Genomic DNA, 23,331 nt, shown 5'->3' on the forward strand with positions numbered 1-23,331 from the left:
CTTTACAAATGCTCGATGGCCCTTGGTCCATGAGCCAAGGGTGGAGGTTGTTCGGTAACCACTCGAGGTGGCAAACGCTGCTGGTATTCAACACAGGCAGAAAGCTAAAACATCGACGCTGTCTATTTTTCAGACCACACTTCATACTGCCCACATGTCCCATATAACGTACACATGTTTTTCATCGGCAGTATATTGAACATTGTTACTGTCGTTGTTTTTATGAATGTGCTTATCTATATTACCATTGTGGTGATCTTTGCATATGACAAAGGCTAATATTGGATCCACTACTCAACTTCCTTATTTTGTCTGCCTCCAAAAGAACATTCTTTATGAAATACATGAAGGTATTCTTATCTATTGGACCCATTTCGCCAGTATCAAGATGATTAAACTAATTAATTGGCCTTACCCTTTCCGGCAAGAATACAGGAGGTGTTTAGATGTTCAAACACCACACAAACACAAGGCATCAAGTCTGCATTAACCATGCACGCTTGTGGTAATACATGCAAACAAACATGCTTTGATAATAATAATGTATGCATTGCCCTTCAAACTGATTGGCCTACACCAGAGACAGTCTCCTTTATGGTCCTGTCTCAACAGTGTTCGACCACAGAAGGGCACAAGGCGAACAACACAAAGACAATGCAAATATCAAGGCATTAATGGCTCTGGTCGAGCAGTCATGGGAATCCTTTTTTCCAGCATCAAGATGATGAAAAAATGAATATGCCTTTACCCTTTCTGGCAAGGATAGACACCGATCAGAAGCCATCAACATTTTATTCCTGATACGTTACCACGATGACCTTTCTGTCGTACGTATTTGTGATTTACACAACTCTTCAAGAAAATTATTTTAAGCATTTGCCACTCCGGGTGGTACCAATAGTCAAATGTTGTGCCAATGCCTGGAGGACCACTTACTGCATCCGATATAGGATGCAGTAGGTGGTATCCTCTTTAATGGTGTATTTAAAAGTCATCAGCCATTAGAGCCGAACTGTGCTGAATTTGGTTACAAAACGCTGTGAAGTTTATCTCATGTAGTCATCGGTGACTGGGTTGAGACCATAAACTCATAACACTTGAGCACCTGGTCACATTGGCGTTGGCTCACTGTTCTAACACAGATGTCATGACCCAGTAAACGTGTTAACGTTGGACCAACGTTGGCACCCGGTTGGAACCGCTTGACCCAACGTTGGCCTAACGTTCCTTGTATCCTAGGGAGGCCCATTAGCAACCAGCCACCTTGAACAGGTGATCCATGAGGTGGAGGGGGGGGAGATTCAATTCTAGTGATATCTATTTTCATTTTAACGCAAGCAACAACGAATGTTCCTTTGGTGTGAGCTGTGATGGAAATTCCGGAGAGGCTTTGGAGAGCTCATTTCCCAACTGTGCTTGAGAAACGTTTTTTGAAGAGAGATTCAACGATAAGGAACACACAGTGCATGAGCAATTCGCAACGCATCAAACGGGCCGTGTGCTTCCTCCGAACGAATCTGCCATCGAACGTAATGGCGCCTACGACGATGGCTCGTTTCTCTGTGTACGGCTGTCTCGCCGTGGTCTTAGTTTCAGCCAAGATACTGACGTACGCAAGAGAACAAATAGGTAAGTCGCTTTGTTGTTGTTCCTACGTATGTTTATTATTTAATTAGCATTCATACAAACGAAAAAAGCCGCTTGATTCAAGACATAAGGAAAAAATTACGCGTTTTCTGAATCGGAAAGAAACTTTCGTCACGTTTAAGAATAATAATGATCAGCATATTTACAATTCAACAAATATTCGGATTGCGAAATAACGCAGCGGTGTAACGTGCAGTGCAGTGGTCAGTCCACTGTGCTTTTGAACTCCTGGCGATATCTGAACCAGTACTGGGGTCCCCAGATTAACCAGCATGATGAATTATGGCAAAACAACCCCCATGGCTGATGCAGCATGGGGATGCCTTCATCCAGCAGTGGATTGCCAAAGGGATGTTAAACGGTTTCAAATTGTCAAATTATTATTATACGCGTTAATAATGTTGCAGCGTAGTCGTATCTCAAGAAGCTCAATCTAAGTGAGTCTTACTGCGTATACGGTATGTCGCAATGTGACATGCGCAGTGCACTGGCTGTGATACTAATATGTTAAAACGTGGGCAGTTTTACGTATTATTACATTTTAAATATATGTAATGATTTTACCCATTTCTAAAGAAGCCAAGAAGTCGTCATGCGGGTCAAACTGAGGCAATTTTCCTACTGCTTGTACATTCATAATGAGTCAACTTGGTTCAGTTAAGAGTGATGCACATTGTAAGCCTGGAAAGATCACATTAGGCGGCATATCATCGCAACCCACGGTAAGTTATTATTCTTAATTGTTTAAGTAATATTCGCAGGGTCGCTGCCACTGTGCTGCAATGGTTAGCCACGCTGGACTTACAACCCCAGAGGTCGCCGGTTCAATTCGATTTCCCGGCGCGGCAGTTGAAACAATGGGGCGTGAGGGTGTTACTCCCTCTACCAAGGCGTCTGGCCAGCGTGTGAGAGTCGGCGAAATACGCCCCCCCCCCGAGACACCTCTTTAGAGATCTCTCTAGCAGAGGCCCTTCTTCCAGCAGTGGCGTGAGTAAGCAAATTGCAGGGCTGCTCCTTTACCTGAAAGTCAGAAATGTATGTGTGTATGTACTGTATGTTGAACTTCTTTCCCACCGTACGGAACCAACCGTGCTAATCAGCAGTGCAGTGTAGAGTCAATTGGCAGTGTTCGTCTATGGGTAGTACGGAATGTATGTTGAACTTTAGCACCGTATGTAGCCAACCGTGTTAATCGGAGGTGCAGTGTTGAGTCTATGGGCAGTGTTGAGTCTATGGGTAGTGTTGAGTCTATGGGCAGTGTTGAGTCTATGGGCAGTGTTGAGTCTATGGGCAGTGTTGAGTCTATGAGCAGTGTTGAGTCTATGGGCAGTACGTGTGTTGAACTTCTTTTGCACCGTACGTGGCCAACCGTGCTAATCGGAGGTGCGGGGGAAGAACAAATAAAAGGCAACGTGCGATGTTTTTTTCCCACCCACAACGAAGTTAGTTTCCACCGGCTTTCGATAAGCACTGTGCGTGGACCATTGTAAACGGCTTCACCATTACTATGCTAAGTTATTCCATTGCTAAATTTGTGGACATCTATAATGGTATTTTACTTTTATGATGGATTGATTTCTGTTGCTTAACGGTCAGTTCACATCTTACGATCATCTAAGCTGTATTTGTGAAAGTGTCCGGCTTGCCTTTTCCTATAATTGACAATGTTCCCCGTTTCGGTATACTTTGAAGTGTAACTTGGTGGCATGTTGCGTACGTACTTCAACTTCTTTCGCACCGTACGTAGCCAACTGTGCTAATCGGAGGTGTGATCGCTCTCCAGATGCCTTAAAATAACAAAAAATACTGTTTTGTTATGTAGTGTTGCTGTTGTTGTTGGCCCACATGTATCCTAACACTTCAGTTCTCTGTGCAGTGATCGATGGAAATTGCAGGTATGGGATTGTCCTCGTGAAAGGAAACTACAGCTTCACCCTGGACAAAGCCATAGAAGTGTGCAGCCTCCTAAACTACACGCTGGCCACCAGCGAAGAGCTAGAGCAAGCGTACAACGTAGGCTACGAGACGTGCCGGTAAGAGATGCTGCCCCGGTGCCTTCACATCGACTGCGTTCACTTTAATAGCCGGGCGGCGGTGGTGGCTGCTGCCTGCTGCGCGTGCCTGCTACCTCTCACCCAGCACTGTGGAGGCAACAGCGATCGGGGGGGTTTGTGGATCGCACAAATGTGGCGAAACTCCCTTCCCGTTGGTGTCGCCAGAGGGTTTGCCACGGCCTGGCTCGCCAGGGGATGGCGGTGCAGCGAAATGTGGAATCCATCTCGTCCGTCCGCATGGGATAGAGTGTTGCCCCCACGCACGTGTGTATTTTTCGGGGTGTTCCGATTTCCTCCCACATGTGAACACTCGTTAATTGGCTGTAAACACCTTGATAATTAGGGGACCGCAGAACTTTGGCAATTATTGGTGCCAGCTCACCGCCTGGCGGCTGCCTTCCCACTCGTCTGTGGTTCTTCGCGCCTCTGAGTGCCCCTCTCTCTTCAAGAGTGAGCAAATACTGCGAAGTGCATTATACGTTGAATTCGTTATTCGTTGTTTTCCTGGCTGCCTCAGCAATTTTATTTACATTTAATTTGTGTGCAATGTTCTCCCTCACCTGTTACGTTTTAATCTAGTCACTTTCCTGTATAGAAATCATGTCATATTATATTCTTAGGTTTTTTCGGTAAAGTCACGTAGGTAAAACATCAAAATTAATGAAAATGAAATAAAATAAAAACAAAAATAAAAACAAAAATCACGACGTTTCGGAGGCAACACAAGTCTCCGTCATCAGGTGGGGCCGTCACAGCCAGATTAGCTGCATCAAGTGAGGCAATGGTTCAAGATGTAATCCGTTAAAAGTGAGTTGAGGGGGGAGGAGAGGGAGGGGGGAGCTCATCAGAATATGAACGTATCGGGAGGGAGGGGGGCGGGGCCCCGCCCCCCCTCCCTCCCGATACGTTCCATTCATTGACTACCATATTCTGATGAGCTCCCCCCTCCCTCTCCTCCCCCCTCAACTCACTTTTAAGGGATTACATCTTGAATCATTGCCTCACTTGATGCAGCTAATCTGGCTGTGACGGTCCCACCTGATGACGGAGACTTGTGTTGCCTCCGAAACGTCGTGATTTTTGTTTTTTATTTTTGTTTTTATTTTATTTTCATTAATTTTGATGTTTTACCTACGTGACTTTACCGAAAAAACCTAAGAATATGATTCCTTGCAGTCACGAAAGCTTCAAATCTAGAATTCATGTCATATTGTTTATAATTTTGTAAATTTTAGGGCAATGTACCTTTATTTTATTTGGATTTAATCGCATCGTTCTGCATTAAACAATTTCCAAATTTAGTATACATTGGTTGAATTGATGTTGTTAAATTGGTTTTGATGCAACCCAGATCGCCCTTGTAAATGAGGCAATGCTGTTTCATGCGCCCCACTCGGTTTATTGTATCTCTTGGTTAAATGAAGGGTTCAACAACAGCAACAATAGCCCACCCCACACACGCACAGCATCAATAACAACAACACAAGGAAAGGTTCAATTTCGATTTAAAGATTTCGTGACTGCAGGGATTCATCTTCTTGGTTCTTTCGGTAAAGTCACGTAGAAGGAAAAAAAAATGAAACATAATAAAATACAATTCTCACGACGTTTCGGCCACAACGCTAGCAGCCATCCTTCACCTGAGGACGGCTGCTTGCGTTGTGGCCGAAACATCGTGAGAATTGTATTTTATTATGTTTTATTATTATTTTATTATTTGCCTTCTACGTGACTTTACCGAAAGAACCAAGAAGAGGAAAGGTTCACTTTGAGGCCCCGTTAGGTGGGAATGACTCATGGGTCCCCAGGTCGTGGCACAGACAAACTTTGTGCGTTAGTGGACAAGGGTGACTTGACAGGTGCAGCACGAGCACGCCCCAATGTATCAACGAGTTGTGTTTTGGCTGCCTGGTGCTCTGCTCTCTGGGGTGAATATTTGCTTTTCTGCCTCCTGCTGTGGCTGGAGGGCAGCTGCCCACCAACCGCCCAGTCGCGTTATTCATAAGCCCATTCACAGGATGATCTTGACATTACTGGTAGCAGTCATCGGCAAGTCCAACCAGCTCCGAGTGCTCCTGTGCCACAGCAGCCCAACTCTTATTCATACCGTGCCATGCCCATTCACCCCCCTCAATCCAACCAAACAGAAGCTGCTTGGGCATGCGGTCGCTGTGGCATGCTGGCAACATGACTCAGCCAATATAACCTTGCCTGCCCCAGCGGAGTGTACTCATGAAACTGTGTCCAGATCTCTCAATGATCTGAGAGCTCCTCACACAATCTAGCTTGGTTATAGCCAGGATGGATCGTGGATGGGTCTTTGTTTTTGTTGTTACTATGCCCACGCACCACAGATTCCCGTTGTAAAGTAGCCGAGCAACTGGGAACCGTGTATGTAACAAATAAAAAATGCGCCACCGCTACACACACACGCACATATATACCTTTCTATCACCGCAAGTGGATATTACAGATGTAATGTCTACTGCTTCAGTGACCTATCATATTATCCTGCCAGGTAGCACTGTGGTCAAAGTTGTTGACTCACAATCAGAAGGTTGCGAATTCCATAGTCAGTCAGTTGTTGACTGAGGTCATCAGTATTATCATCCCTGTGACATGGAATTATGTTCACCACTTGTGCGAAGTCAATAGTGTTTGTCCAATGGTTGTCCCATGGATAAACTTGTCCCTGCCATGGGAATATGGATAAATATGGGTGCCGCGGTGGCGAAATGTCAACTGCCCCACCTGGTATATAGGAGTTTGTCGGTTCGATCCAGACCCTGACGCCTGTATATTTGGAATTTGCATGTTCTCTCGATGGTCGCATCGATTTTTCTCCGGGTCATCTGGTGTTTCTCTCGACATTTAGAATCCACACGCGTTTAGAGTATTTGGTTGCTATATAAATTTCCACATGATAAGCTATTAAGTTGAGATATCATTTGTGGCCAGGTCGTTTCTGAAAAAGAGCTACATAGCTCAGTGGGCCTTACATGGTAAAAAAAAAATAAACTATTTTAATTCGTAGGTCTAGTTACAATCATGGTTACATAGGTCGTGATACAAATAGCGAATATCGGTACGTGCTTTACATGATACAAGAATAACGACCCAGTCGAGAAGGTTAAACAATAAAAATACGACGACATTCGTTTACAGACAAAAATAAAGGAAGGACAAAAAGAATACTTTAAAAAACTCAACACAATTAAAGGCTGGGAACTTTAACTATAAGCCAAACAAACTCGGGCTCATGATTCTCTACCTATAGTTTATAGCATATATTGACCTGTACAAAGTGTCCATATTTGACCCTTAGAACGTGATTCGATGCATATATGGCGAGTGTGAGAATTTCAATTAATCGCACAAATCAATGAAAGATTTAAACACCCTGTGGACAATGAAATTCGGCACCGTACGAGCAAGGGGCACCTGCGACAAATGTGTTCTCATTCCATTTCATTTCGTCTTTGCTCAGGTACGGATGGACCGCTGACGGGAAGTACGTTATCCCAAGACACAAGCCACAGGACACGTGCGCAAGGGGGCAAATCGGCTTGCTGATATATGAGAGCCAGCAGAACAAGTCTTTCGATGCCTACTGCTTCAACAGTAGCGGTAAAAACCATGCACTGCTCACGCGCATTGCACGTTCCGTTATAAAAGAAACCCAACCTTAACGCGCAATTATCTATATTATTTGCCGACGAAGCAAAATTACATGTGATGACTGCAAGACACTGCCTGTTACAGTTCCACTTGGGACAAGTTTAGGATAAAACATTTTTCAGATTTTCAGATATTCTAAGGACAATATTGAAACGGAGCGGAATGCCCTTCCTTGCCCTGTCCGACCTCTCATATCATACGTGCCGTCGCTTGTTCGTCTGGGTGACCCTCATATCAGAGACTCATTATCCAGTGGGTTCTAACTTGGTGAACCATATGTAAAGTCAATCTAAGCCAAACTATTTAAACTCATTGTTTTTTTAACCAACTAAAGCCCACTGAGCTATATAGCTCTTTTTTAGAAGCAACCTGGCTAATAAAAATGACAGCTCAACGAAGTGGCTTATCACGTGGAAATGTATAGTAGCCAAATACTCTAAATGCACGTTGATTCTAAATGTGGAGGGAGAAACCAGAGGACCCGGAAACAAATCCACGCGACCACGGGCAGAAGATGCAAACTCCAAACTTACAGGGTCAGGGTAGGGATAAAACCCACGACCTCCTGCATTTCAGGCGAGGTAGTTGACATATAGCCACCATGGTGCCCACTCAATCAATGGATTTCTTCAGTATCGTCCAGACAGCCTTTCCGTGGGGTTGGAGGAGGGTAGGGAGAGCTAAAGTTCATTGGAAGCCACTCCACTCTTGTAGAGGCGGACAGATTTTTGTTGTTTGTTGGTTTGTCTTGTTAACCAGTTAAGAACTTGATGAACCAGGAAAGTCTAATGTCCAAGAGTGGCCTGGGGTCATGGAAATTACAAGAAAGGAATTCATCAAAACGTATCAAGGAAATCACGGGCGGTCTCTGCTTTTATGACGCAATGCTTTTCGGAAAGGCCGGTCATCATAACTCTGACCCCTATTTTTCCTTAGGCAGTATAAACAGTGAAAACGTGTTTTTCCGCTGATCAGCCATGCTGAACAGGGTTTAAGAGGTCAAAATCCACAACACACACTTGAGAATAATAAAAAGTTCCACGCCAAGTCACAAGGGAAACCAGACCGATTCTGTTCAAATGCGTTTAGGAGTCGTGTCAGAAGGTACGTCGTAAATCGATTCATGGGGCCATTATACAGACGTCGTAAATGTGGATCATTGTAAATTGGACCATCGTAAATTTTCGACCGCCTGCATGACAACATTTCTCATGTTTCTTGTAAAAGAACGGATCACGCAGAATGAGCAAAAATTATCACGCTATCAGGACATATTGCTTTAAGGAATCATAGACAAATGGTCAAGAATAATAATGGAGTGGCACCTAGTTATGGAACGTCTGGGAAGATAGAGCGATGAATTGATTTCTTGACCAGGTGCTGGATGGATTGTTGCATTGTCAGACCGTATGAGGTGGCAGTCACTTGGGAAGGCCATCATACAACAGTGGATTGATAATTCCTGACAATGATGATGACAATTAGGTGAACAGGCTAGGCCAAGTTTCGGCAACCTGTGGCTCCGGAGAAGTATGTGGCTTTGTGACGTTATTTATGAAAGACCACCGTCTCATATTTACATTGCATTGCGGCTCTTAAAATATAGATTATTTTTTTTTTACCAAATTCGAGAAACATGGCTCTTCATAAATATTGACTTAAAGCTTTCGTGACTGCAGGGATTCATATTCTTTGGGTCCTTCATTAAAGTCACGTAGATAGGTTCAAAGAAAATAACAAAAAACTATCAGCTGGAGAAGAAAGAGGGGTTCGCCTCTAAAGGCAAACTGTTTATAAAGGTGTTTAAAATGGGTGTAGCCCAAGTGTCAGAACGGAGTGGGCGGGGCACAGGGGCCCTGGGGCAGCATGGGCGGAGGAGCTTATGTTAATGTCAGGGATTAAAAAACGGTGGGCTTGTTACATGTAGGTTGGAGAAGGTTATGTTAATGTGATGGGGGGGGGGTGAAAAAACTGGTGAGCAACGGACAGTGCTGAAATGGCAACATAACAGCCAGTTATGACTTAAACTGGTTGATAACGTCCTTCCAGTGATTGCTCAGTTTGTACCCATCTTCTCGGTTGAAATTGTGTCGATGTCTGTCTATATGGATGGCTTCATGAACGAATCTTTGTTGATAGCCAGTGGGTTTGCAAAGTACCTTCGTCTTAAAGAAAACAAATTTCGTGTGAGCCAACCGCATTAAAACAATGATCAACCACGGCCGAGGTATTCATCCTACCGTGTTTCAAATCTGCCTTATGTTCACGAACACGGTCCATGACACGTCGCTTAGTTTTCCCAATGTAACTACTGCTGCAGACACAGCTTAATTTGTTGACTCCGGGGTATTGCACGTCAGGCATCACATCCTTCACAGATGGGATCAGGTCACGAATTGTATGTACTGTGTTAAATCGAACCTGGATCTTGTGTTTACTCATGATTTTGGAAATCTTTTTGGTGACCCCTGCTATGTATGGCAAGGTGATGGTTTTGATTGGGTCCTCAGATGATTCTTTCCTAACGGTTGGGGTGAGAGCTTTACGCATTGTGTAGTCTGAATATCCATTCGTCTTGAGAGCCTGGTGAACATCCTCTTTCTTCCGCTTGATGACAATTGCTTGCGTTGCGATTGAAACGTCGTGATCTATTATTTTTTTCTACCTACGTGACTTTACCGAAAAAAACAAATAGTATGGATTCCTGCAGTTACGAATGCTTCAAATCAATCTTGTCAACGTCTAACTTTTTAATGTGTGGATTCTGGTTTCTTCTTGGAAAGGAGGTTGAACTTGGAAATCAGGTTATCTTTGCATTTAGCTGACATTGAGGCAGCTGAAGAGTATGGCTCTTCTTGTTGTTTTGGTTGCCAACCTCTGGGCCAGGCTATCATCTCCCCTGCTCCCATTTGGCAGTGGTGAGTACAAGAGACAGGGGAACAACCTATTCGTTGAGCATTTATGGTTAGTCATTTTCCAAAATGTGACAAGATAACAATTGGCGACTAATTAACACATTAATTAACAGGCCATGTCGGGAAATGTCTGATTTGGTGCAGCATAATGCCAGATTGTACTTGTATTCTTTGTACGTGCGAATATATGGCAAATAGTTGTGGAGAAAAAGTGAAATCAATTTGGATGTTTAATGCGTGTTCACGTTTTGTACTTGTTTTTACTTCCCCTACCCTCCCCCCCCCACAGAAATGGGTGTAAAATACTGCAACAAGTCTGACATCACCGTGACCATCATATGGAAGAATGTCGTCCCTGACTCAAACTCATCGACAACAACCACCGCCGCAATGGGAGTGGGCAACAGCACGTTGAATGTGATAGACGCCAACGCCACAGCGGGTATACGAAACGTGCATTTTTATATCAATCAACTGCACATCTGGTAAAAGGCACAGCCCTGCAATGTCTCGCTCATGCCATTGTTGGCAGAAGGAGCCTCAACGAGAGGGAGCTCTAGAGAGCCCCCCTAGAGGGCATTTTTGGCCTACTCTTCCACGTAGACCGAACGTCTTTGAAGAAGTGGGAGTACTCACACTCTACGCCCAGTTTGTATAGTGTTGGCGGTCCCTTTTGAAAAATAGTTAGTTAAAAATGACTCTTCTGGTTTTATGGTAACATAATCCCATGTTTTGGCATTTTCTAAGAAACTAAACCAGTTTGTTACGATTATTTTAATGATATTGTGTTCTTATACACCTATACATAGGGCCGGAACATTGACACAGTGGTTATCACACTGTGCTTCGAACCCAGTGCCCCGTGTTTCGTTCCTCACGGCTAGCATCAGTCGCAAGTGATATTCGAATGGGACTGGTCCTGTCCCCATCCCTTTGCCAACTCACCCCGAACCAGCGTGGTAAATATGGCCAAACAGGTGGTACTTAAGGGGTGGGTAAAAATAAATAAATAAGATTCCAGAAATATGCATTTTCGTTTTAAATAAAAAGCAACGAATCTTCGTCGTTGTGAGCTGTGATGAAAATCCTGTGGGGGGGGGGGGGGGTGCGGGCTGCTTTCCCAACTTTGCTTGAGAAATGTGCTCTGGAGGGAGATTGCAAGATAAGGACAGAGTTCGTGAGCAAACTCACCACGCGTCGACGACGGGCTGGGTTCAAAAGAGACCGTCGAAAAAGCATCTACAGAAAACAAAAAAAAACACAAAGAGACTCAGGATTGGCGGGACCTGGAGCGGTCCGTTAAATTAAATCTTGCATTGTCACACGAGACGATGAGTCCGTGTGTACAACAGTTCGGCTCGTTAGGCTTTGTAGATTCGAAGATATTACAGACAACGGAGCAAGTTAAATAAAAGTGTGTAAAAACGGCGCTTTATTCTGTGCTCGGCTGTCTTTTCGTGCTCTTATTTTCAGGCGAGAAACTGATGCAAGTTAAAGAAGCAAGTTAGAAGTTGTTTTTTAAATATTAATTTTATTGTTTTCATGAAATTAGCAAAAAACTATTTCATGAAAAAAAATCACTAAAATGTATTACATATCCTGAATCGTATAATCACTTAAAAGGATGTCAGCCCCCTTATAGGAGGCTTGCTCATATAAGGGTTCAACTCCTGACCACTGCTAACATCCGTGGTAACATCTGAAACAGAACTGGGCCCACACACGAACCAGTATGATGAAGTTTGGTCAAACAAACCTAATCACATATATAGCATGGGGAGGTCTCCATCCAGCAGTGGATTGACCAAGGGTCGTGATTATTATTATGCATGTGTAATTTTAAATACGTCATTAACATAATATTTCTTGCTTAACCCATTGTTTTCTCTTTTTTTTTTTAAAGATTATGTCTTAGAGAAGCACATGAAGGCTATCAAAGGTAATTTGCATTAAGCCTCACGCACGGACTCATACAGTTTCAAAGCCCCACTAGAAAGGCCTGAAGGTGGAAACAACACGTGGTATGGCTGTTAAGGTGGAAACATCACGTGGTAGGGCTGTTAAGGTGGAAACATCACGTGGTAGGGCTGTTAAGGTGGAAACATCACGTGGTAGGGCTGTGAAGGTGGAAACATCACGTGGTAGGGCTGTTAAGGTGGAGACATCACGTGGTTGGGCTGTTAAGGTGGAAACATCACGTGGTAGGGCTGTTAGGGTGGAAACATCACGTGGTAGAGCTGTTAAGGTGGAAACATCACGTGGTAGGGCTGTTAAGGTGGAAACATCAGGTGGTAGGGCTGTTAAGGTTGAAACATCACGTGATAGGGCTGTTAGGGTGGAAACATCACGTGGTAGGCTGTTAAGGTGGAAACATCACGTGGTAGGGCTGTTAAGGTGGAAACATCACGTGCTAGGGCTGTTAAGGTTGAAACATCACGTGGCAGGGCTGATAGGGTTGAAACATCACGTGGTAGGGCTGTTAAGGTGGAAACATCACGTGGTAGGGCTGTTAGGGTTGAAACATCACGTGGTAGGGCTGTTAATGTGGAAACATCACGTGGTAGGGCTGTTAAGGGTGGAAACATCACGTGATAGGGCTGTTAAGGTTGAAACATCACGCCGTAGAGCTGCTGCAATCCAGAGGTCGCTGGTTATATCTTAAATTACTGCCCCCGTCTATGAAACACGATATTTATATATAAAAGTTTATTCTACCAGGAAAGGACTACTGGGCTATATAGCTCTTTTTCAGAAGTGACCAGGCCACAAACGATAGCCCAACGATGTGGCTTATCGTGTGTAAATTTATAACACCCAAAAACTCTAAGCGCATTATTTTAAATGTGGAGGGAAAACTCAGAGGACCGGGAGAAAAATCTACGCGACCATGGGGAAAACATGCAAACTCCAATTATACAGACGTCAGGTTTCAGATCAAACCCACGACCTCCTGCATACTAGGCGAGGGAGATAACATCGTGACACCGCGGCGCCGAGCGGTGCACGTGGGTGCACGTGGGAGCACCACAGCGGGTAAACGGGTAGGTCGCTTGTGGTTGCTCCCACCTCTTTCAAGGCATTTGGCCAGCATTGAAAAGTAGGCAGAAATACCCTCCAATGGGTTGTAGAGCTCTCTCTAGGTGAGTGTCACAGGCTGCAGCGGTGGGAATACCTTCATTGGCAGGGCTGCGTCTTTACATTGTGGTCTTTGTTTTTTTCTTGCTGCTGTGCTCACGCACCCATGGATATCCCCTGTAAATTAGCCGGGCAAATTGGCTAAATGGGACCACGCGTGTAACAAATCAAATAAAGGCAATTGTGTGGTATGCAAGCGGGTTGTGGTGTGGACAGTGCCATGGACAGCCACCTACGGATTAAAGTTTGGGGTTTATCATTCTGGACAAGTCACTGTGGAAATGCTCATATACTTTGGGAGCCTTTCGTCAGCGGTGGAAATTCCACAATTCAATGGCAGGATCCATTCATCATAGGATGATCACCTGGGATTTGAACTCTCCACATTATGACTGTGAATCGAGTGTTCTGACGAGAGTGTCACAGCGGCACATTGGATTTGACAGAATGTAATTTTCCTTGCATTGTTTTGATCTTGCTTTTCTGTACTCCTTTTCTGCTTCATTTGCAGCATTTCTGCATGCCGCAGACAAGAAGGTGAAAGGTAAGCAAGGCTCATATAAGGGGGCTCACATCACGTAGTGTAATTAACAAGGCTAGAACCTCTCTCTGGTCAGTCTATGTCATATTAAAAGGAGAGATATGTTATCTCCAAGATAACATATCAATGGTCACACAGGGTTAGGCAGCTTGGCTGTGAATGTACTGATGATCTAGAGCAGTGCTTCTTAACATTTACTGCAGACTGCACCCCTTTGGTTCTCAATCGTAAACAATTGTAAAATGTTAATAAGCACATAGGTTTGATGAAACAAAGTAGTTGTAGCAACATAAAACACACAGTATTCTCGTGGCATCGACCTTTCTTAAACAAATAAATCCTTGATGTGTCTGCATGCCTGTGTGCGTTTTTCTTGGTGAAATGTTAACTCCCTCGCCTGGTATGCAGGAGGTCGTGGGTTCGATCCCGACTCATGCCTATATATTTGGAGTGTGCATGTCTCTTTTCCCGTGATCGTGTGAATTTTTCTCCGGGTCCTCCAGTTTTTCCCTCTACATTTAGAAGCATGCGTTTAGAGTATTTGGCTGCTATAAATGTCCATGTGATAAGTCACTTCGTTGAGCTATCATCAGGAGAACGCATCACATTAAAAAACACATTTATAACTTAAAGCCTGCAATGCAGAGCGATCAATTGCACGTACACTTGAAAGAATATCTGAGGTCCTAAAGTGATTTAAAGTAGGATAAGGCTAGTAAGGTTTTGATCCCAAACTTCTTCAATTGGCTATTCTAGATGTTAAGGGCCGCCACGTGGCAAGGAATTTAAAACGAGGTTGGTTCTCCGAAAGTAGGGGTTCTTTGAGCAGGAACAGAGAGGAGCTTTTAAGGATACGGCAAATCGCTTGAGGGATCAAATGATCTCGAAGTAACTTAGCAGATTTATTCTGTAACACTTTGAGGATGAAGAATATAGCCCCAATGCAATTCCATGCGTAGATCAAGGCGGCGCTGTTTTGAGTGTAAAAAAGTTCAGTGAACAGCAGTTGAAGAATGTCTCGGTGATCTGTTTTCGGACACGAAGTATAGAGATGCAAACACAAATTTGAAACACAACTACAAAGTTACGGGGAACGAATATCAGCAGACCGCAATCATCAATTCGTGAAATTTCACGAGGAATCATATCGTGGCAACCCTAGTCACGTAACTGGCTATAAAACAATAATGACATGAAGTGATGGAAATATGAATGTTATTGTTGTTTTTTTGCAGGAACGAGCATCTATTTTTGGATAGCACTGCTCATTGCATTGATGTGCGGGCTTGCGGCTGCTATTTACATAACAGTCATCACATGGTAAGTTCATTTTGTGTGCAGAACGCTCACGATTTGTAGCTAAGATACACTTGAAGCTGGATATTGGAACACGCATTATAAGCACAATTCTAATATAAGCGACAAATCGTGACACTACACTGGTGGTGGTGGGGGGGAGGCAAAAAGCAGCATCTGACACAAGCACACTACTTCAGATATAAATAGTTGATCTTGCTGCCAAGGTCTGTGATCATATTCAGCTTTAACTGTAAATAAAAAACCTGCTTTTCCATGTGCGTCTCTCCCAACGGTTCGTTTAAAATACGGCGTGGGTGCGCCGTGAAATTATTAAATAAAAGCGCCTAGTCGCGCGTGTGAGACAATGGTTCTCGACCAGGTTGGTGTGGCTGGCCCCCCAATCAAGACCACGAATCTCCCTGCCCCCCCCATCCCACAACCAGCCCAAGAATATAACCATGCTTAGTAAAGCCACAATGAGGATAACTCACTCGACCATGCCTCGACTCAATGTGGTACAATTACCCAGGCATTTGCTTCAGTTGGGTATTCGTGTGCGTCGTGTTAGCAAGGGACAAGCAACTTTATTTAAGTACCATGGCACCCCACGGGATGCAGAGGAGATGTAATGTATGGTAGAAGAAGAACGAATGGGAAAGGGAAGAGAGGAGAGGAAAAAGAATTGGAAATAAGATGAAAAGGATAGAAAAAAGAGTGAAAAGATAGGACCAATGGGTAAGGAGAGATGAGGAAATGGAGGCTGAATCTACAGAAGGGCCTCCACGCCGGTCATGGCAGCGTCTGTTTTCACACGGGGCCAGCAGAGGGGACGGATTCAGAGTGGGGGTGGACACACAGAAGTCACCCGGTTAAACTGGAGGCTCGATCTGATCTAGATATGGAGATTTGTTTCACGTTGCATATTTGGCGTGCGTTGCACGAGTCAGGCATTTGCTTCGCGTCGTGGTTATCGTACGTTCTGTCGCCGACACGTGATGCTGGTGTTTCCCCGTGCGCATTTAAAATGTCTCCTGCACGGTATCCATGCCACAGCCTGCGAATGCCTCATCGGTTTAGAACATGTCGTGTAAGAATCGATGTGTATTTTATTCGTATAGATGTTCTGTGTAATGGGTTCAGATGAACACTGCAGCCACTGGTGGCCACTGCACTCGCCACAATGTTACTACAAGAACCGATTATGCAATTAAATTGCGACGCTGAAATGACACGATTTACTGAATTCACCCCGAGTCAGATGATTACATTAACATTGCTGTCTCAACTTTTAATGAAAACATCACCATCAACATTAATTATTGCTTAAAATCAATGTTGATTGGTCATTTAACATTTAATGTACAGTTTTCACTAAATATACCATTGAGATCAATACATCATTCAGCTCTTCTCTTAAAGCCTCACCTATTCTCTATTGTCCCATTCTCTTCTTCTTCCCTCCCTTCGCCCCTCCACTCCTTCCCGTCCCTCCCTTCCGTGATCTCTAAGCACCCTTCCATCGCGGTCACTCATTCCTCAATCCTTGCCCATGCCATCTAAATAATTATATTGCGGCACCTCTTTTGTAAGCTATGTCAAGCGGCTTAAGTGGAGCCGCTCTGTAAATGTTAATTAGATTACATGTTTTTCTTAGCAATGTAAATAAAGAGAAACCGGACAAAAATTGCAGCATGCATACATGTGTGTGTTAGAGATTTTGAGAGCAGTGGTGAAAAGTCACTACACTGTGAACCTGATAACCTTGAGTTTGATGCTCTGCTATGGCGAACAATGGCCTTCCCTTAAATAAAAACTCTGTGCATTTTCTAATAATCCGCACTGGACAGACAATTGTGGCTTGGGTATGGTCGGGGCCATCCATCTCTTCAGGTGCCATTCTGGTCTTAGTATGCGCTCACTCACAGAACTTGTCCATATTGACTAGAATGCTAAATGGAGGATATTTGTGTTTGTGTGTTTAATGTGCAGTTCAAGATCATGAAAACGAGTGGCCTGACATTGAGTGGACGAAGAAACGACTTCGCGTTCTCGCTACCCTGCCATCACCTTCACTGCACTGTCACTTGCACGACCAACATGTTGACCGAGAGTGTAGTGACCGAAATGCCATGGGCAGACCCTCGAGCACAAGGTCATCTAGTTTGTGTAACTCGACTCCGACCGTGACAGGTCAAAAACTAAGCACACAATTGGAATAATTTATCCAGGAATCCTCAATGAGTCTCAAAACTATTTTTTTCAAGAGGGCCTTGAATTTTGACTATTATTTGTAGTGATAGGGGTAGTGATACGGGCACCACGGTGGCGAGATGTTAACTATCTCGCCTGGTATGCAGGAGGTCGTGGGTTCGACCCTGACCCTGAAGCCTGCTGTATATTTGGAGTTTGCATGTTCTCCCTGTAGTCACGTGGATTCTTCCCCAAGTCCTCTGGTTTTTTTCCCCTCCACATTTAGAATCACCATGCGTTTAGAGTATTTGGCTGCTATAAATGTCCGCATGATTAGCCACTTTGTTTGTGGTCAGGTCGTTTCTCTATAGATCAGTGGGCCTTACCTGCAAAAAAAAACAATAGTTTTGTTTTTAGTTTAGGGTAAAGTACCTGGAGAAACTGTTACTTGTCAGAATACAATAATTTAAAAGGTGCGGATAGATGGGTTTACAAACCTACTTTCTGTACTCCTTCTTTGCACCCAAGCAGCTGTTGGAGTTCCACAAATCCTCATTCTCCACTGTCTCCGGCCTCCAAGTTGCTGGATTGCAGGCGTGCAACACGAAGCTTAGCTCACGAAGCCAAAGTGGCAATAACAAATACGACTTCATCCAAATTTCAGAGATATGCAGAGTTTGTACTTTTTAACTCATGAAAGCCTCACTGAGCCGCAACACAATTTTCCAGGAGGGTTTTATACGAGTTAAAACAATTATGGTAAATTAATTCGTGAGTAAGTGGGAAAGGAAATTAGAAAATCTGGAGAAAATGCTTCGTAAAAGGTACACGTAAAATGATAATAGGTGTAATATATATGGCAATATAATAGGTGTTAAGATTTTCAAACATTAAATAGAAACCTTTTGCAGCGAATCAGGTAACTGCATTAACCGCACGTACTTGTGGTGAACATGCAAACAAACATGCTCTGATAAAATATGCGTTGCCTTTGAAACTTATTGGCCTACACCATTGACAGCCTTCTTTATGGCCTTGTCTCACGAGTGTCAGACCGGTGTTAGACAATGCATGTATCAGAGCATTCAGAGGTCGGGTTGAGCAGCTTCATCATGTGACCTTTTTGGCAGTATCAACGTATGAAAAATAAGAATCGGTTGTACCCTCTATGGCAATTTAACAGGAGCTGTTAAGATGTTCAAACACCAACTAGAAACCTATTCTTATTTTTCATACTTTGATCCTGGAAAGGAAAGGTCCCATGATACATAAAGTGATCTGTACGGATAGGTCATTGACCTACTTGCTGTACTACAGATTCAGCGGGTCGAAGACGATGGTGTCTCTGCGTGATCCACCAATCCCCCCCCCCCGCCCCACCTCGAAAAGTGCAGCATTAAAAAGTGTGTTCCAGCAAACGGGCGGCAAAACGTTACACAGGATCATTGTGTGTACAATCATCTTAAGTGTATCAGCTGTCGAAAAATCACATTCGCAAAGCAGAGACCTTAATAGAATACAATAAAAACGCCACACGAAATCAGTTACATTGATGGAACATTTTTGTATTTTAAATGCACTCATGTAATCTTCCATTCAGCCTAATTTTAGCTTGGTACATCGCACGGGTCTGCTACATATTGGCACCGTACAAATCACATGTTTTATGACAAATCAGTGATCGTAACAACATATTGGAATAAGGGATCATTGAAATTATTTTGTATGTGTTTTAAATGTGGTTTTGTTCGGATATGAATTATCTCGTATAACAATTTAAAATTAATTTAGAGTTTATCTGTGTTTTATCTAATTTTTTGAACTAAACATATACAGTTCTAACAATTCCTGTACAATGATGCCAATTTAATAGGTAAAAACATATATGAAGCCTTTTCTAAAACAAGTCTGCAGTTATAGAATCAGTTGAAATCAGACTGTAGGCTAGTATTTTTTATATTATCCATATGCGGTGTTTGTTATATTTTCGTAGTTTTTTTTTTCAAATTGAAAAACATTTTTAGTTGTGCTTTGTATAATGTTGTATTACCTTTGTACATTAACATTCTCAAATAATATCAAAATATTGAGATGTAGTTCATCTTCATTTAAAGTGCTTAAGTTTAAAACAAACACTGTTTATCTGGCAAAAAATACAAATCAATCTTCTGTCATCTGTTTAAACGCTGCCCTTCAACAGAGCATTTACATTTAAGCAGTGCTGGTTTAATAAGCATATATTCCGTAAAGTAGTGGATCACAGATTTATGATGTACTCATTCGTAATTCAAAATAAAGTCAAATGTTCATATTCATTCTACATCACGATGTGCAAATTAAACTGGACTTATTTTCGACCACCGTCCGTGCCTAGTTCTATGCTGCCCGGTTTGAGTGACGTTTTTAGGCTCGATGTCTAGGCAACAAGGGTGGGTAGGAGATGTTTGGGCCATCTACTAGATGGCCAAACTATACTTTTTTAAAGAGACACTTCACTGGCTATTAGAATTACGTATCTTATAATACTGAAGCAAAATTTTGATACAAATTTAAATATCTAACGACGTCCTTTTAGTGGATTTAAACAAAAGTACTTGGAAAAAGGAGCACTTTAATATCAGTGGTAGCTTTTAGGAATATCAATGTGGGTTCATTTTGTCGCAACATTATCTTTTCAATACAACTTGGCATAATCACTGGACTGTGTTTTATTTTAATTTTAGTTTATAGCATAGGCTATCTTAAACGTGAACAATTTCAAGGAAAATTGAACAAAAACTGAAAAGCGTGCAAAAAAAGCTTACTCAGCGATACATTTAAGATACATTATAACCCATGGATCAGAAAACAAATGCAGGTTAGGGACATCTTATTGACAGTTAAGATACCCGACTGAAGGGTTTCTGAAAACCTATTTAAGGACAATGTGTCCTACAATATGCCGACCACACAGTCCAGGATCTTAGAAAGAATTGGAAGATTTGTGATTTGTCAGAAGTTGCTCAATTTTCTGGGGGTTTAGCTTTGGGGCTTTTTTTTGTTCAAGTGAAAAAATGGAGGCGGTTTTGAAAGCAGGTGGAACATGACCAGTGCGAAGTGACTGGTCACAAACCTGATGGACTTAATAACGTAAAGCTGGCGTGCACACGTGTGCAGGCGTCGTGTACGATTGTGGCATTGCAGCATTGTGAGGGAGGGAAGGGGCGTGGCATTGACAAAGGCAGTTGTCCAGCAGTGGATATATAAGCCCATGGGCCGATGAACGATGCATGATAAATATTACAGCCCATTCTTTTAGTTTGTATTTTGTAACCACGTGTAAGCTATTGCCTTTTGCTGAAGTCATGCAAAGAGGTGAACAAACGAATGTTTGTACGCTATTAGCAGAGCACCAACATTGTGCCGGTTAATGGCCTGGAAAGATGAAACCATTAAAAGTGACTCTGTAGTCACTTTAAAGGGCCACGTTACCAACACGAGATGGCATTCCTTTCGTGCTTTGAAAAGAGTTATTGGTTGCACATTAATTAACCAAACATCTGGACAGTATTTAAACATTTGTATCACTCAGAGCTGAACTGCACTGAATTAAGTAAAAAAAAGCCCGACAAAAACAAATATATGTATGTGATGGCTTTTCTTGCAGTCAACAGTGACTGGGCCATCAATTCACATGTTTGAAACAAAGTCTGGCTTTGACAGAAAGTTTGACACAAAGTTTGCCACAAAGTCAAAGTTTGTGACAGTGTACTGTGACATTCTAGATTTGAAGCTTTCGTGACAGAAGCTTGTGTTGCCTCCGAAACGTCGTGATTTAATTTAGTTGTTTTCATTTATTTTAATTTTTTACCTACGTGACTTTACCGAAAAAACCAAAGAGTATGTAATGTGACAGTTCGTGCAGTGTAGTTTGTGACAGTTCGTGCAGTGTGCTGTGTGACACAAAGTCAAAGTTTGACACGAAGTCTGACTTCCCGCTGGGAGCTTCTTCATGAAGTGTAATGGTGAATATCGCGCCGAATAGCACGCGGTACAACCCGAGAAACACATCGTAGAGGTATACACCGCAGTCACGAATAAAAAACACACAGGCAGTGGCATTGAAAGTTGCCTAAAAAGCTAGCAATCGCATTTGTAAAATCTCGACATGAACAATCACAGTTTGCTGAAGCTGTCTTGGATGACACACCACTGAAGGCAAAGTTGCACTGAAACATTTATTTGGCTTGGGTTTATACCTCGCCTGAGATACACAACACAATTTGGATTGATATCGCGTGTGAATGCAACCGCATCGCAAGATGCCATGAAGAACAATGGGACATGGGGCATCCATTTAAAATGCATGAGTCCTATGCCATGGATATAATTTATTGAGTAAAACCAATCCATTGCGTGAATGCAATGAGAATCTGAAAGCCTACGCATCAAAATGCCTTTAAATTAAACATGGACTCAGGAGTCCCATGCATCACACGTTAAAAGCTGCATTGTTTATTTAAAATAACAATTTGAAAAAAAAATGTCATGGGTTGAATCATGTATTTCGTATGCGGCACAGGGTTACGTAAATTAGGGTGTCTGGTGCCACTTTCAGAGCTCCCATCTCACAATCGGACAATTGTGGGCTTCAATGTATACAACTATGAAACTATATATTTTTTATTTTACCATAAAAGGCCCACTGAGCTATATGGCTCTTTTTCAGAAGTGACGTGGCCACAATGATAGTTCAACGAAGTGGCTTATCACGTGGACATTTATAGCAGCCAAATGCTCTAAATGCACGTTTCTAAATTGGAGGGAAAAGCCAAAGGATTCGGAGAAAAATACACGCAACCATGGGGAGAGAGACATGTAAACTCCAAATATACAGGCGTCAGGGTTGGAATCAAACCCACGACCTCCTGTATACCAGGCGAGATAGTTAACATCTCGCCACCGCGGCACCCTGGTCTGGGGTTGAGTAAAGATCACTTAAACATTCTTCGACATCAGTTCACTCAACTCAAGCTTGTCATGAAGAGTCTTACAATAATTGCACCTGCAAAATCTATGAGGCTTATAGCACACATGCTGTCAGCTATACCAGAAAAATGAAACAATTAAGCTACCACACAAACATTACAAGCTCATATAACCAGCATGCCGTTAATTATAAAAAAAAATTGCTAACCGCGAACGTAATCCGTAATATAGTTTTTAATAAAGAACATAATAATTGTGCTCATGTTATGTCATGGTTATTTTTTTAGGGATTAAAATATATATTACTTGAGCAACAATAATCGTGACATAGCGATATTTAGTCAAATGGACGAGACGATTATCATAGACGCTAGATCGTACGATATCAGAAGCAGAATATTTATTCAGATTGGAAGAATCCGATGAGCTATGAAGCTCCTTTTCACAGATGTCCAGTAGGCGCGGGTCAGGGGGTCACAACAAACATAACACGAGTTTACATGCAGGTGATGTGTCTACTCCTTGGCAGATCCACCAACTATTTATGCGGCAAATCGTTTAAGTGTATGTGTATGTATTATGTTAGCTTGTAACGTGTCGCACAGTATTCACTGACTCTTGAAGAGGGACATATCGACTTAGAGAGTTGAGGAGGCACCACAGACAAGCCGAAAGGCAGCAGCCAGCCGGCGCCGACAATTGTCCAAGCTCTGCTGCCCTCTATATATAAAGAAGTTATCGGCCAATTGAGTGTGGGAGGAAACCGGAGCACCCGGAGAAAACCAAATAGCATGCGAGGGAGAAACATTATATCCCATACAGAACGAACAGATGGAGCCATCATTTGCTGCACCACCTTCAACTGGCAAGAAAGGGTATGACTCCGTGTTTGCGTGACCCACAA

The 23,331-nt window shown here is 42.9% G+C and overlaps 1 protein-coding gene across 1 annotated transcript; it reads left to right on the top strand.

Annotated features, from left to right (window-relative positions):
* Nucleotides 1-1,464: 1,464 nt before the first annotated feature.
* LOC144722943 (lymphatic vessel endothelial hyaluronic acid receptor 1-like) lies at nucleotides 1,465-19,816 on the top strand. Its single transcript, XM_078601373.1, has 8 exons — nucleotides 1,465-1,629; nucleotides 3,524-3,680; nucleotides 7,189-7,328; nucleotides 10,584-10,736; nucleotides 12,198-12,233; nucleotides 13,941-13,973; nucleotides 15,206-15,290; nucleotides 17,259-19,816. The coding sequence occupies exons 1-8, from the start codon at nucleotides 1,467-1,469 to the stop codon at nucleotides 17,269-17,271; spliced, it is 780 nt and encodes a 259-aa protein (XP_078457499.1). The 5' UTR covers nucleotides 1,465-1,466; the 3' UTR covers nucleotides 17,272-19,816.
* The last annotated feature ends 3,515 nt before the right edge of the window (nucleotides 19,817-23,331 follow it).

The sequence above is a fragment of the Lampetra planeri genome, chromosome 16 (assembly GCF_965212315.1).
Source record: "Lampetra planeri chromosome 16, kcLamPlan1.2.h2, whole genome shotgun sequence".
Lineage (NCBI taxonomy): Eukaryota > Metazoa > Chordata > Hyperoartia > Petromyzontiformes > Petromyzontidae > Lampetra > Lampetra planeri.

Bases quoted from the DNA above. Each gene is read 5' to 3' on its own strand.
- LOC144722943 (XM_078601373.1), top strand. From the start codon at position 1,467: ATGAGCAATTCGCAACGCATCAAACGGGCCGTGTGCTTCCTCCGAACG. The intron at 10,737-12,197 runs GTATACGAAACG...TTTTTTTTAAAG, and splicing joins AGACGCCAACGCCACAGCGG to ATTATGTCTTAGAGAAGCAC. The intron at 13,974-15,205 runs GTAAGCAAGGCT...GTTTTTTTGCAG, and splicing joins CGCAGACAAGAAGGTGAAAG to GAACGAGCATCTATTTTTGG.